This window comes from Athene cunicularia (genome assembly GCF_003259725.1).
Source record: "Athene cunicularia isolate RWA chromosome 2 unlocalized genomic scaffold, athCun1 chr2_part1, whole genome shotgun sequence".
NCBI lineage: Eukaryota > Metazoa > Chordata > Aves > Strigiformes > Strigidae > Athene > Athene cunicularia.
Window position 1 is genome coordinate 11,666,746 of NW_020799095.1, and position 12,876 is coordinate 11,679,621.

Genomic DNA, 12,876 nt, shown 5'->3' on the forward strand with positions numbered 1-12,876 from the left:
ATAATTTTAGAGCGGCCGGGGCCCGCCAGGCGTCCCGCCGCCATCTTGTGGAGCCTGTGGAGGGTGACCGCGAAGCCTGGGGCGTCTCAGCTCCCGGGAGGGTGTTCAGCCCTCGCCGGTGTAGCGCTGGGGGGGTTGATGCGAGGCTGCGCCCCAGATACATTAATTACACGGTGCATGTGATTGCTGCAGTTCACCTGCTTTCTCATTCTAGTGGTGTAGTCTGTGCCTAAAGGGAGCAGATGCGCTCGGTGTCCCTTCGTTCTGCTCTTAGTGGAGGACACTTATTTCAGGGACAAGGAAGGGAAACGTTCCCTGTGTAAGGAGACAGGGGCAGCGAGGAAATACAGATGGCTGCAGCGCTGAAGGGATGGAAAGAAAAACCAAAAGTTTTTTAACAAAGTAAATATCGAAGGACAGTTTCTTAGCATAAAATGCCAATCAGGACAATCTAAGAGAGGTTCTACTTCCCCTATAAAATGTCACTTGTGTGCTAACATTGAAAGATAAATGTTCCCTGATGCTTAAGAGACTGTGACTCTGATCTCAGGCTAGTTTTCCACTGACATTAGTGGGGTCACTTGTAGGCCTGGGATTTCTTATTTTAAAATTCTGATGAGATCTTGTCTCTGTTCTGGACTGTCTCTGCTTGAACTGGATTGTTGGTGCTTAAACTAGGGAGTGAGCCAGGATCATCCAGCTGGGCCCTGTGTTTTGGGCTGGAATGGCTGAACAAGAGCACACTGCCTTTAATGGTATCAGTGACTTTCTCTCCTAACACAAAATAGCTTGCAGGGCTTCGGTCTTTGCTACCAAACAGAAAAGGAGTATAGTTAATATGTAAGTGTGTATGTATGGATATTTGAATGGGGGAAGCAATCTAAATATTCAAACCACAACTTTAGGATGCCGAATCCAGTTCCTCACAGTTGCCATTATATCCTTAATAAAACAGAAGATGCCATTGTTCAAAAGTTAAGTAATAATTACATACAAATTAGTTTTCTACCAAATGACTAAAATTATTATTTGTATCTCAGAACTTTGTAAAGGTTGATATACTTCTGAATTTCAAATAATTGAAGAATCACTGTAACTGTAGACAGAGGATTTCTAATTCCTTTGAATCCTCTATTCTTACTGAACCTGAGAGTAATGGGCATATGTCATTAGAAACTGTAAAGTAAGAAACAATCAGCTCCTAAAGGTACCTATTAGACCTAAAGGAACTTCTGCAGAAAGTTAAGGGGAAATGTAGGTCCTCCATGAAGCTTTTTTTTTTTTTTTTCCTGCATCAGTAGCCATCAGCTTTTTTACCTTGCTTCCAAATCCCTGCCACCCACAGCTCCTCCAGTCCACTAAGTTTTGGACTTGACTTGCATTCATTGCCTCATGCAGTTAAGCAGAGTGTATTGGATTTAATGTGTTAAGCCATCAAACATGGACCGTGGTATTCAAGATCCAAAATGTTCCATCCTGTTTAAATGTTAATTGTATTCTGCAGATTTGCATTTATGAACATATTACATGGGGGTTTCTTTCTTTTTTTGACAGGTGACATTGGTGACGGAGGAAGAACGAGAATGATTACATATCCATAACTCCCAGCAGTATGTCAGGTAATCATATTTCATGAGAGCATCTATGCAATATTTCTTGTTTTGTTGGAGTGATTAATATTAAATGTTCACTGCAAAATACTGCTTTAACAAGTTCTGAATGCATTAGTGCTGGGAATTGAAATCTTTCCCCTACCCAGAGCATAGAGATGTGGGGCACATAGTAATCTTCCCAAACATTTTTCTGCTGAAATTCTCATCCTTCTTGGTTTTCCTTCAGAAACAAAGTTGTGTTTTGTTCTGAACGCATACCCCCCACTTTAACATACCTGCTGAAACTGCCAGTGCAGTGACAGTTTCTGCTGAGTACATTAGCCTAAGTTACTTTGAACCTCAGGGGATATGCCCATGTTACAAAGCGAGACAGTCAAATTCGTTTTACATAGATTAGGGGTAATAATTGACTAGGTCTGCAGGTGGGCTGAAGACCCAGAGTTGTAATGATCATTAACCATTTTAAGTTCACTTAACCATCATATCCCTTCCAGTTGCAAAGCATTTGAAGGCTATACATAAACTATGTCAAACCCCCCATATATTCTTATCCCAGAACAGGGTGCCTAAAAAGATATATTTATTACATGATCATATAGAAACCCAGAGTATTTCAGACTTCCAGAATTTCTTTTAGTATTCATCGTATTGCGTAAGAAAAGAAAATGTTCTGCTGATACTGTTTGTCAATGCATATTTCAAGAGCCAAATGCCATAAATGGGACCTTTTAAAAGCCCATTTGTAAAATGCAGCATGTGCTACGTAGGGAAAATCATAACAAACAAGATTGAACTGCCGGTGTTTTGCTCAAGAGACAGTTTATTTTTACTGACTGGGTAGATCAGATATCCTCTTCTTTCACCTAGCAGGCTCTCATCCTTTTGTATTGGCCAGCAAGGGGTAACAGCTGCATTCACCAGCAAAGACAGTCTTTTAAGTTTAGGGTCCTATGTATGGACACTAATTCATGGGGAGAAACAGTATTTAAATGTATGTTTTCATAGTAAAATGTATTATTTGATAATATGCAAAGATGTGTCATTTGACTTCTGGTTTTATGAGGTTTTTGCTGTCTATTGAAGCACAGGTTAGCCAGAGATGAATATGAGGTGGAGGCAGAAGGTACTGAGGGTTTTTGTGGAATGAAGTGGAAATACCTGACCCTTGGTTGGTGTGTCAGGCTCTGGACTAGCATCACCACCACCTGAGGATCAGGAGGAAGCCAGTATCCTTAGGTTACATTGGCAGGGCCCACTAGAATGTTCTTGCGTTCTTCTGCAGGCATTCTAGGTATGATGATTTCATTTAGGAAATACCTGTTTTGGAAGAATTTAAAGCATTAACATGAAACTCAGTCTCTCCAGTTCTCTCTCCTGCGCTTTTCTGTCTTGTGTTAAACTGTGAGTTTTGACCTTTTACTACAGTGCTTGATTTTGCAGTGGTTTTGGAGGGAGCAATTAGTAGCTTGTACTATGTGATGGCAAGAGATGGGGAAGGAAATGCAGTGTACCACTTTGTCCTCACCTTGTCTGTTTGGGTTGTAGCTTCCTATGGAGGGAAGTTCTACAGAGAATTCCCACTAGCACACTAACCAGGCCTGTCTCCCTGGACTTCCCCTTGGCAGGACAGCTCTGCTAAGCTCAGTGAAACACAAAGCCTAATTGGAAGGACCTACATTTTCTGTGGGGTTTTTTTTTTGAAAGACGTGGGCAGAACAAATATGTGCAAAGAAAATAATCACCAGGCGAAAATAAAGGTTCACTGCAGAAGATGACTGTTGGTACAGCTGTAGATGTCCAGCACTTTTCATTTTGAGCAGTTTATATTTGCTGTTTCTCATTATAGGAATGAAATTCCCTACATGAGTGTGAATGTGAAAAGAAGCATGGATAAAATAAAAATCTTTCAAACTCTATAAAAACTGCATAAATACCACCATCCAGAGCCAGACAGGACTCCTTTCCTAATGAATGAAAATGAAAGCTTAGATTCTGTTACTGAGTCACTGGAATATGAGAGCAGAATCTAATCCAAAACCAAACCAGTTGCCTAAAATAATAGGCTGTATTATTCTGAGTTTTTGATAGATAATTTCTCTGCCCATATGTTAAATTTTTACTGCAGTAAGAGTTTTCCTCTTAGGCACTGTCCAAAAGCCTCCAGTTTCTAGTGCAATCTAGAGAAGTTTTTCTGACAGAAGACTGTAGAATTTGGCCTTTGGTAGTAAAGCTAAGCTTTACTACATTTTGCAGTTGCCATAGGAAAAATATTTTTAATATTTTGACTTCTCAAAAAACATACTAGTGTGATTATTTTATGGCACACATCTGTAATTGTATGTGCTTATAGCTTTTAATAAAGGGAGAGTTCAAGTTTTCCAAAATTATTTTGGGAACTTCAAAGTTATGGGTAACATGGAAGGATTTCAGAGGTGTAGAAGCCCTTACTTTAAAATGAATAAAATGAAAAACAAAAAGCAAAATCAATGCACCATGTACAGTTTTTGCATGCAGAAAGATTAACTGAAAGGCAAATGTTGAGTTAATGAAGTCCAAACTACTCTTTCTTAGAATGCAGTCAAAATAGAGTTCACACAGCAATACAGATGGAGTTAATGAACACCTGATATTGGGTACTTGATGACAGTAGAAGCTGATAAGTGAAAAGCTGGACCTACAGGTTTTGTAAACACTGTGTTTGTCGGTATGCTTTTGCAGCTTTGCCAGTTTTAAGTGTCAAAACTTGCCTAACCCGTTTTCTGTGTACATAACTGAGATGCTGACCAAACACGGAGATAAAGGGATGCTTCTGGAGAGGGGGAGCTGGACATAGTATGTCTTGCAGTTGAGTACTAAGTCTGAGACAGATGTGTTCTGTTCTCAGACTGGTACATCCCTAAAATAAATAGTTTTCAGATGAGTGATCACACACATAAATGTAACAAAGCAAATCTGAAAGTTTAGCTTTCCTGTTTCAAAACCTTTTTCTTTTGTCTTTTATGATAAATGCTGCAGCAGATCTGATGCTTTTAAACAACATCAAAATGCATTTAGGGAATGTGAGTAAAATATGTTTGGGTTTTTTGAAATAGAAATAAGTGGAAAATGACTGATTGAATGCTCTCCCCGTAGTTCAGCAGCAACTTTACATTTGGCACCAGCAATTACTGTCCACAGAGTAATACCTGGGGAAAAAAAATTATAAGCGTTTTAAAAATTAGTACTATCTTAGCAATAACTACAAGTCTTTCTGACATACATTTGCACAAGGGAATAGAAGAACAAAAAATTTGGAAAGTATTATTTCCTAATTGAGAAGAGAGTACTTTCAAATAAATATGTAACATAATTTAAAATTTCTTGCTGTTTAAATCCTGTAGTGAGACTTCTGGCTTTAGCATCCTACCCACCGGCAATAATTTATCACTGAATGCTTCCTTCTGTACATTTTCTTCCAAAATGCAGGGCAAGCCCTAGGACAGATATTTGTCTTACTTCATTTACTGGAGTGAGAACTGAAGAAGGAATTCACGAATCGGTTCTAAAACCAGAAAACAGTATTTGTAGACTACAGTAAATCTGATTAATTTCACTTTCATGGCAGTTGAAGATCAAATGTAACGAATGTAATAGCAGTGACAGTGAAGCTCTTAGGCTGAATTCAGTAAGGCCAGGGTTTTACTCTTGCTTTTACTCATAATTGAGTCAGACTTCTACTCTGAAATATTCACAGTGTTCTGTTTGCTAATGACTGTAAAGTTAGATCAAGATAGGAATTACAATAAAATTAAGTGCTTACATTAGGGAATATAATTTAAATGTTATAAATGCATATTTTCATTAAGTGGAATTTCATATGCAGCATTTCTTGTAACAGGTCACTCATTTGGAGAAGAAAATTAATCAGCTTTTGTGCAACAAATCCATTTGAAAATCAGTGTCTCCAAGGGTGTTGCATGTAGTTTCCAGGAGCAGGGAAAAGTAATAGGATAGGAAAGGTGCCACCTTTTCTTGATGAGTCTTTTCACTGTAATCCTTATTACTCTGTAAACTGGCCATTAATTCAGTTAGAGGATAGTTTACTGTGTAACATCAATTGAGAAATTCTTTCTCCTGAATTTCTGTAATGATTTTTGTAGGATAATTTAATTTGACATACATCAATGTCTGACACTTCTTTGCTGCCAGACCGTGATAAAATCCAACTAACTCAAGTGTATTATTTCTTTTAAGTAATGGACTTTCTAGAAGGACAGTAAATACTTTAATATACAGTTTTGTTATGCCAGGATTCAGCAGCTTTGTAATGAGCTTTTGGGGATTTTCAAAAGGTTAACAAGATTTATATTGTGGGATGTTTTTGCATGAAGCTATGAATCACTCCATGATGGCTCTTATTACTTAGAAGCGTATTTTTGAATATGCAGTTAAAAATATCACACTTGGTAAGTTCTAGGTTACAGAGATTCTGGTTTTATTTTAATGTTTTTTTATTTTAAACTTTAATATTTTTAAAAGTGCTTTCAGAAAGTGCTATATAAATCCAAAAGTTTCAAAAGGCAAGTAGTCTGTATAACATTTTTTATGCAATTTTTTAATAATGTGTTGGGCTTTTCTTTCCCATCATGGGGGAAAAAGAAGGCGCTCTAAAGAGCTGTTTTTTTCTTTAGGAGAAACAGGAAGATTTTATGTCTGTGTATTTCTAAAGGTGTTTAAGTTTGGTATTTACAGCTCATGGATACCTGCTATATTTTCCAGATAAGATATACACATTAAAAAAAAAAAAAAAAAAAAATTGGATCTGGTTAGATTTCACAAAGAACAGAGAAAACAAACACATGATTTTTTTAGCTTTGCAACATCTGCTAGCCATTTTCTTAAGTACGTTTCATTATGTTAGTGCTGATATTTTTTTCCTTTTTTTTTTTTTTTTATAATCCATCAGTATACTTAGTCCCTTTCTATAATAGTTTTATTTAAACCAGAGGTGCTTTTTTTGGTTAACTCTCTGAAACTTATTTCTGATGGGAGCAGACTGTTGTGTTTGAAATTCTGAATATCATTCTTAGACTGTGTAACAGTGTTTCATTGCTGCCATCAGTTAGGAGGAGTGCATAGTATTGTCAGTGTAAAACATACTTGTTAACTTAGCAGGCAAAAGCCTTTTAAAATGGTTAATTAAAAAACTCCAAAAATGTCCTTGTATTTTTCCTAAGTCTTCTCCAGAAGCCTATTAAATAAAACACTTTTCCTTGCTGTGCTTGCTACAGGAGTTACAGCCTGCCATTTTATGCTCTTCATAAGCCTGACCACAGACTGCAGTTCTTCTGTATGTCAGAGCAATGAACTTAAACTACTTGTCCTTGATATGCAGTCCTATATTTAGTGAGGACTATAATTTTTTGTACCAAACGTAAAGCTGTCGATGAACTATAGGAAAGCTACTATCCAATCAAGCATTTTCCAGTTATTTCCCTATAAACAAAATACTTTTTACATTCCCCAAGTGCATTTCTGTTGATGTTCTTTAAAAGCATCAGAGTCTCTACAGCACTTATTATAAAAGAAGACATATGTTTAAGGAAATGTTTAAAGGTTGCAAAACATGAAGGCCAGACTTTCAGATCTGCTTTGTTATGTATGTGATCACATGTCTGAAAACTGTTTAGACCTGTACCAAGCTTCAGTTTCTTTCAAGTTTTAAAGAATGCTCTCCTCACATCCCAGTTTGTCTTTCTTTCTGAAGAAACCTTTGACTGCATTATTTGGGCTAACTTTGTTTACTTACTGGTTTTTGTCTTTCACAAATTATATATTTGTCAAGACTGCTGATTTTAGTATCTCTTTTTTTTTTTTTCCAACCTGGGCTTTGCTCAAACATCAGTCCTTCAACAGGAGGTGTTATTTCAAGATACAGGGTATTTCTTTAGGCAATTCTAGAACTAAAATAGCTTTCATCATCTTAAAAAAACAAAGAGCTTCAGTTATATGCACATATCCCCAGGATTTGCTGTTAGTAAACAGTGGCCAAATATACTGTCCATTCCTCAGTGGAGAGGGCTGGGAAGTCTAATGTGGGATTGAGGAAAGACCATGCAAACTGATGTGAAAGTTCATGGTGAAAGCACTCAGCACTCAGAAAGTACTCAGAATCAGGATTTTACAAAATGGTGGTAGTGATATGAAGTGATTTGTGGAGGTGATTGAGTGATTTCCGAAATGGTTTCACTGTAACATTCTAGTTTTGGCTGGGATAGAGCTGAATTTTCTTTGTAGTAGCTGTAGTAGTGCTGTGTTTTGGATTCAGTATGGGATTTGATATGAGAAGAATATTGATAATATACTGATGTTTTCAGCTGTTGCTGAGAAATCAAGGACTTTCCAACTTCCTATGTCCTGCCTGTGTCCAGGTGTACCAGAAGCTGTGAGGAAGCACAGCCAGAGCAATAGACCCAAGTTGGCCAATGGGATATTCCATATCATACAACGTCATGCTCAGTATATAGATGAGGGTGGGCCAGGAAGCTTGCTGTCTCTTTCCAGGATTTCAGTTTTGGGATTTTCTTTTCTCTGAAATTGCTAGCCAGGAACAGGCTGTGCATCACACGGTGGGTGGTGAGCGATTGCACTGTGTGTTACTCATTGTATTTTCTGTTGTTATTATTATTACTATTATTTTATTTTGATTATTAAATTGTTTTTCTCTCAACCTACAAGTCTGCTTACCAGCACCCCTCCAATTTTCTCCCTCATCCTCGGGGCAGGGGGAGGGTGAGTGAGGGGCTGCATGGTGTTTGGATGTTGGCCAGATTTAAACCACGACAGTTCTTCTTGGTGCCCAGCATGGGGCACAGAGGGTTAAGATCATGACAGATCCTATCAGAGTGCGTTACAACAAATTTGTTATAAGCAATCATTATATAGGTTTAACAGTTGCTGGTCACAATGCTGATTTATAGCCTCTTAGAGTTGTAGCACTCGTTCTTAGAGTTGTAATATGTATCACCTCACTTGCTGTATGTAGTCCCTGTGCTGCTTCTTATCACCTATAGGTGGTAGTTTAAGGTTTTTGCTTTGCTGTACTATGTAACCTCTCCAGCACAACGTTTTTAAATATCTGCTTTATGGTATTTTGATCCATAATCTGGAAATGGTGTTTTGGCTTCTCACTTTTATTTTAGTATGTTCCCAGGCATTAAAAGACACAAAGTGAAAGAAGCCCATTAACATTCCCATGTTTGTACAAGCAGCAGTCTGCAAAATGAGTCTTGGAGAGGTGGGTCGCTATGGGGCATCAAATAAATCTTGGTTTAAAACAGAGGGGTTGAGTTGCATTAAAGAGAGCCAGATACTGGAACTGCTTACCGAAGAGTGTTGTGAATGCAAGAAGTGTCTGCAAGAGGAGACTGGGCTGCACTTCAGAGAGAGACCTCTTGGGTATTGCTACAGTTTAGATTGGCTTCAGGGGCTCAGGCGGTCCCTTGGGCTGACAAGTAGCTGGGCATTGGGAAACTACTGGTGGGATCTCTCCTATATGCCTCTTTTGTTCTTACTCTTCCCCGAGTATCTGCTTATGGCTCCTAGTGGAGATGGTAACCAGACAAGCCCTGTGGTTTGAACAGAGCTGCCATGCTCAGGTATACCTTGTTCTCAGAAAATCTTCTTCCCATGTGTTGTACTGAACTATGAGAGGGTAAAATGCATTTAGCATCTATGTGACTGTACTGGTTAACATCACCTTTCTCATTCCATTGTGTATTCCAGTATCTTACTGCTTTTCCCCATATAACTTGGTCATTTGCTTCTTTCAGTATTTTTGTTGTATCTGTAGCTGTCACAAGATTCTGTATATGGGTACACAACTCCTGTTCATTTCTCTAAGAAGAGGGTTTCAGATAGCTCTTTGCGTACCAGAACACTGAACCATTTGCTTCTCTGTGCTTCAGAACTTGCCTCTGGTTAACTTATAGATGAGCTGTCATGTTCTTCTGGATATTCTTTTCCTCTGATTAATTTTTTTCTTATGTTTAGAAATTTGAGCATAATGTCAAGCCTAGCTTCTTGATAAGTATATGTCTGGTGTTACATTAATAGTTAAGAAATTCAGTGTGTCTTTAAAAAGCGATTACACTGGTTCACACTGAGGAGCTCATTAAGATAACTGTCAGCAAGAACAAGGATAAAGCTATTACACTGTATATTACAAGTTTCTTAATGTTACCTTTTCTTATACATTAAAGAAAATCTTTGCAAAGTTTATCGTAATATCTGTGCACTCTTCTTTCATGATGATGTAATCTTTCTCCAAAAGATTGTTTAAAACACTGACAATTAATTTATATTGAAAGCCATATTCTAAAACGTACTTTTTAAATATTTTACAATATTGCCGCTGTTAAAGCAAGTAACAGTACAAAAGTCCTGGATGAAATAATGCTGGCACTGTTTACTTCTACAAGCATACACATACACACGTTTCTGAAATACTGGAAACCAACGTGTGGTTTCAGCAGATGTCACTAGTCCCACCTGTGAAAGTCCCTTTCTCTCGTGGTAGTTTTTTCTTACAGTCACTGTCATTTTGACATTTTAAAATTTAGGAAAGAAATCACATTCTCAATGGTTTTATTTAGCACATTATATGAAGGCAGGGTTTGCATATTTAGAGAAGAAACTGGCTAGTCTGTATTAGCTGTGCTCTATCCTTCTGGTTATTCAAGGATAACATGAACACAGCTTAAAATTCGAGAGATTCAGCTATGAAGTGTTCCCCTGTTTGGGGATAAGGCGGATAAGAGTAAGGAAGAATAGAAGAAAATGCTGTGATGTTATTTGGGAGAAAAGGGAAGGAAGGGAAAGGAGAAGAGGGGGCAGGGGGGGGAGAAGCAAAATAAAGTGTAGAAAAGAAAATGCTTTGAACTGACTGCAGCATTAATGAGAAGAAATTAAACCTTAAGCCTTGTCTGGCACAGGTAGTTTTATCATTCCCAGCACAAACACACATGAAAACTTTACATACTTAGTTACTTTATGTGCTTAAAATGCTTGTACAAAACATGAATTGGGTTTAAATTTTGCTGGGGAGATGTCCTTTAATGGTTGCTTGCTTGCTTTTTTTTTTCTTAAGTCATTAAGTAAAAATCATTTAGTGTCATTGGACCAGGTCCATACAAAGCTAGACTGCTTGATCAACCTACTATGTCCCCCTCAGTCTAATCCTGATTACATTTGCCTTAGTTGATCTCTCTGAAGCCAACCCACTTCAATGTCCTTAGATGCTTGCATACTTCAATGTTTTTAAAAAAAACAGTAAAGTGCTGTTGCCCTTGCTGCTCTGTTTTCAGTAAACTTCAAATACAAGCAGAGGCAAAACTTTACTTAAGAACCTCTTTTGTCAATCTTTTGTTTTACAATCAAGTAAGTGACAATTCAGAGACTGCTAATATTTTCACCTACTGCTACTGTTTTGATCAGCTACAAGCTGAAATTCTCTGAGCAGTTTTGGAATGTAAAATAACTTTTTGTTGTGAAAGGAAGTGTCTTTATAACTGTAAAAATAGCAATCCTCTGACATCCCAGAACTGTTGATTTACCTTTTGCCTCAAAACTAAGTGACAGCCTGTTGCTGAGGGTGAAGAAGAAATGTTTGCACTCCCCAAAAAAGTGTGAGCAATACAGCCTGTGAGGAGCAGGGACTGGTTGCCTGTGTGGTCACACAGCAGCTTTCATCACCAATGGAGCTAGCTGTCAACAAGAGCTACGGTGGGGCTGAGCAGCAGTAGTACTAATGGTAATACACAGACCTGCCTTGAGTGTTACAGGGCAGATACTGAGCTAGGAAAAATGAGTGTAGCTTTCAGGGCACAGCAGGGAGGATTTAATGTGGTGCATTTAGGATTGTTGTGGTGAGCACAGGGAACAGGCAGTCTTTTCAGCAGGCTTTTTGGTCCTATGCTGTGCACTCTTTGAGTTTTTATCAGAGTCAAAATAGGTTCAGGATAGGTACACATCTCATGCCAGCAAGAAACGCTGTCCTCCTGGCTGGCAGGCTACCACCTCCCATCTTCTGGAAGAAATGAGTTATGACTCTTTTCTCTTGAGATGTACTAAAGAAGGGAGCAGCCTTCTGTATCTCTTCCATTATCACTCTTGGCAGATATTAGTAGAGAAGTAGGAGACAAAGTGTATGAGATAAAAACAAAGTAATTGTTCCATTGTTTTTAATAATCCTTTATATACTGACATTCAGATTACACTACCCTTCTGAGAAGAGGCCAACCTTTACAATTACCTATTAAGAGTCTTGTCTTAGTCTGTAATAAACAATTTCTGAGGGATTCTCCTCACCTGTTCTTTTAGTTTAGCTCAATGGGCATTTGATCTGCTAAAACTTTTCTGCTTCTATAAAATAAACTTACCTTTAAACACTCTGATGGGAACTTGAGAAAGTCTTCTGAACTGTTGACTGCTCAGATGCCAGTTATTGCTACAATGTGCTGCCTTTATATCTCTGAAATAGCTTGATGATTCCTTTCCTTATGTTGACAAGAAGAGCACTAGGCTCTTCATATTAGTCCCTCTTTACTCTGAAATAGGGCCTGTGGTTTTAGTCATGATTCATCCCAGTAGGTAGTACTGCTTTCTGCCTTGATTATAGCCATTTTAACAGTAGCTAGAGGGAGAGAGAGGGATGCCTCTCTTACAATTATGGAGCTCAGACAAAATTACATTATCATCCTTTATCAAGGGTTTTGGTTTGACAAAACCAAGAGCAGATGTAGGACATTTAAACTGCATTCTCTCTTGGGGAAGGAAAAAAAAAAAAGAAAAAAAGCAATTGAGAAATTCAGGCAAGATACATTAAAACAAAAGGAGTAGAATAAATAATGTAGTCCTGTGGTGAAACCATAATTTAATATTTTAATAAATGGAATGGTAATTTAGGACATACATATCTGCTGCACCACAGTATAGTAAGTATAAGAAAAGGAAACAAAATATGAGACCCCTGAGTGGTAGCTCCTTACAACTTCATCCTTGTCTAGCAAAATTTGAATGTAAAATATCCCTGGTGACTTAAGGGAATTTGTGAAATAAAGTGGGAGCTTGTACTATTAAATAAACTGTTGCTAACATAGGAGTCAAGACAGGCAAATTTCAGAGGGAACTAAAAGGAAAAGAGAAGATAAAGCTGCTTGATGTTGGGTTAGTGTTTGTAAACTTGGCCTGGGCAAATTCCAAATGATGCAAGCTATAATAGAAT

At 37.9% G+C, this 12,876-nt stretch overlaps 1 protein-coding gene across 3 annotated transcripts in view; it reads left to right on the forward strand.

Annotated features, from left to right (window-relative positions):
- THRB (thyroid hormone receptor beta) overlaps positions 1 to 12,876 on the forward strand; it is a 125,878-nt gene that overhangs the window by 75,054 nt on the left and 37,948 nt on the right. For all 3 annotated transcript variants that reach the window (XM_026841622.1, XM_026841621.1, XM_026841623.1), the window contains exon 2: positions 1,555 to 1,619. In XM_026841622.1, the coding sequence (XP_026697423.1) occupies positions 1,613 to 1,619 (7 nt within the window). In that variant the 5' untranslated portion in view covers positions 1,555 to 1,612. The remainder of the gene's footprint in view (positions 1 to 1,554; positions 1,620 to 12,876) is intronic.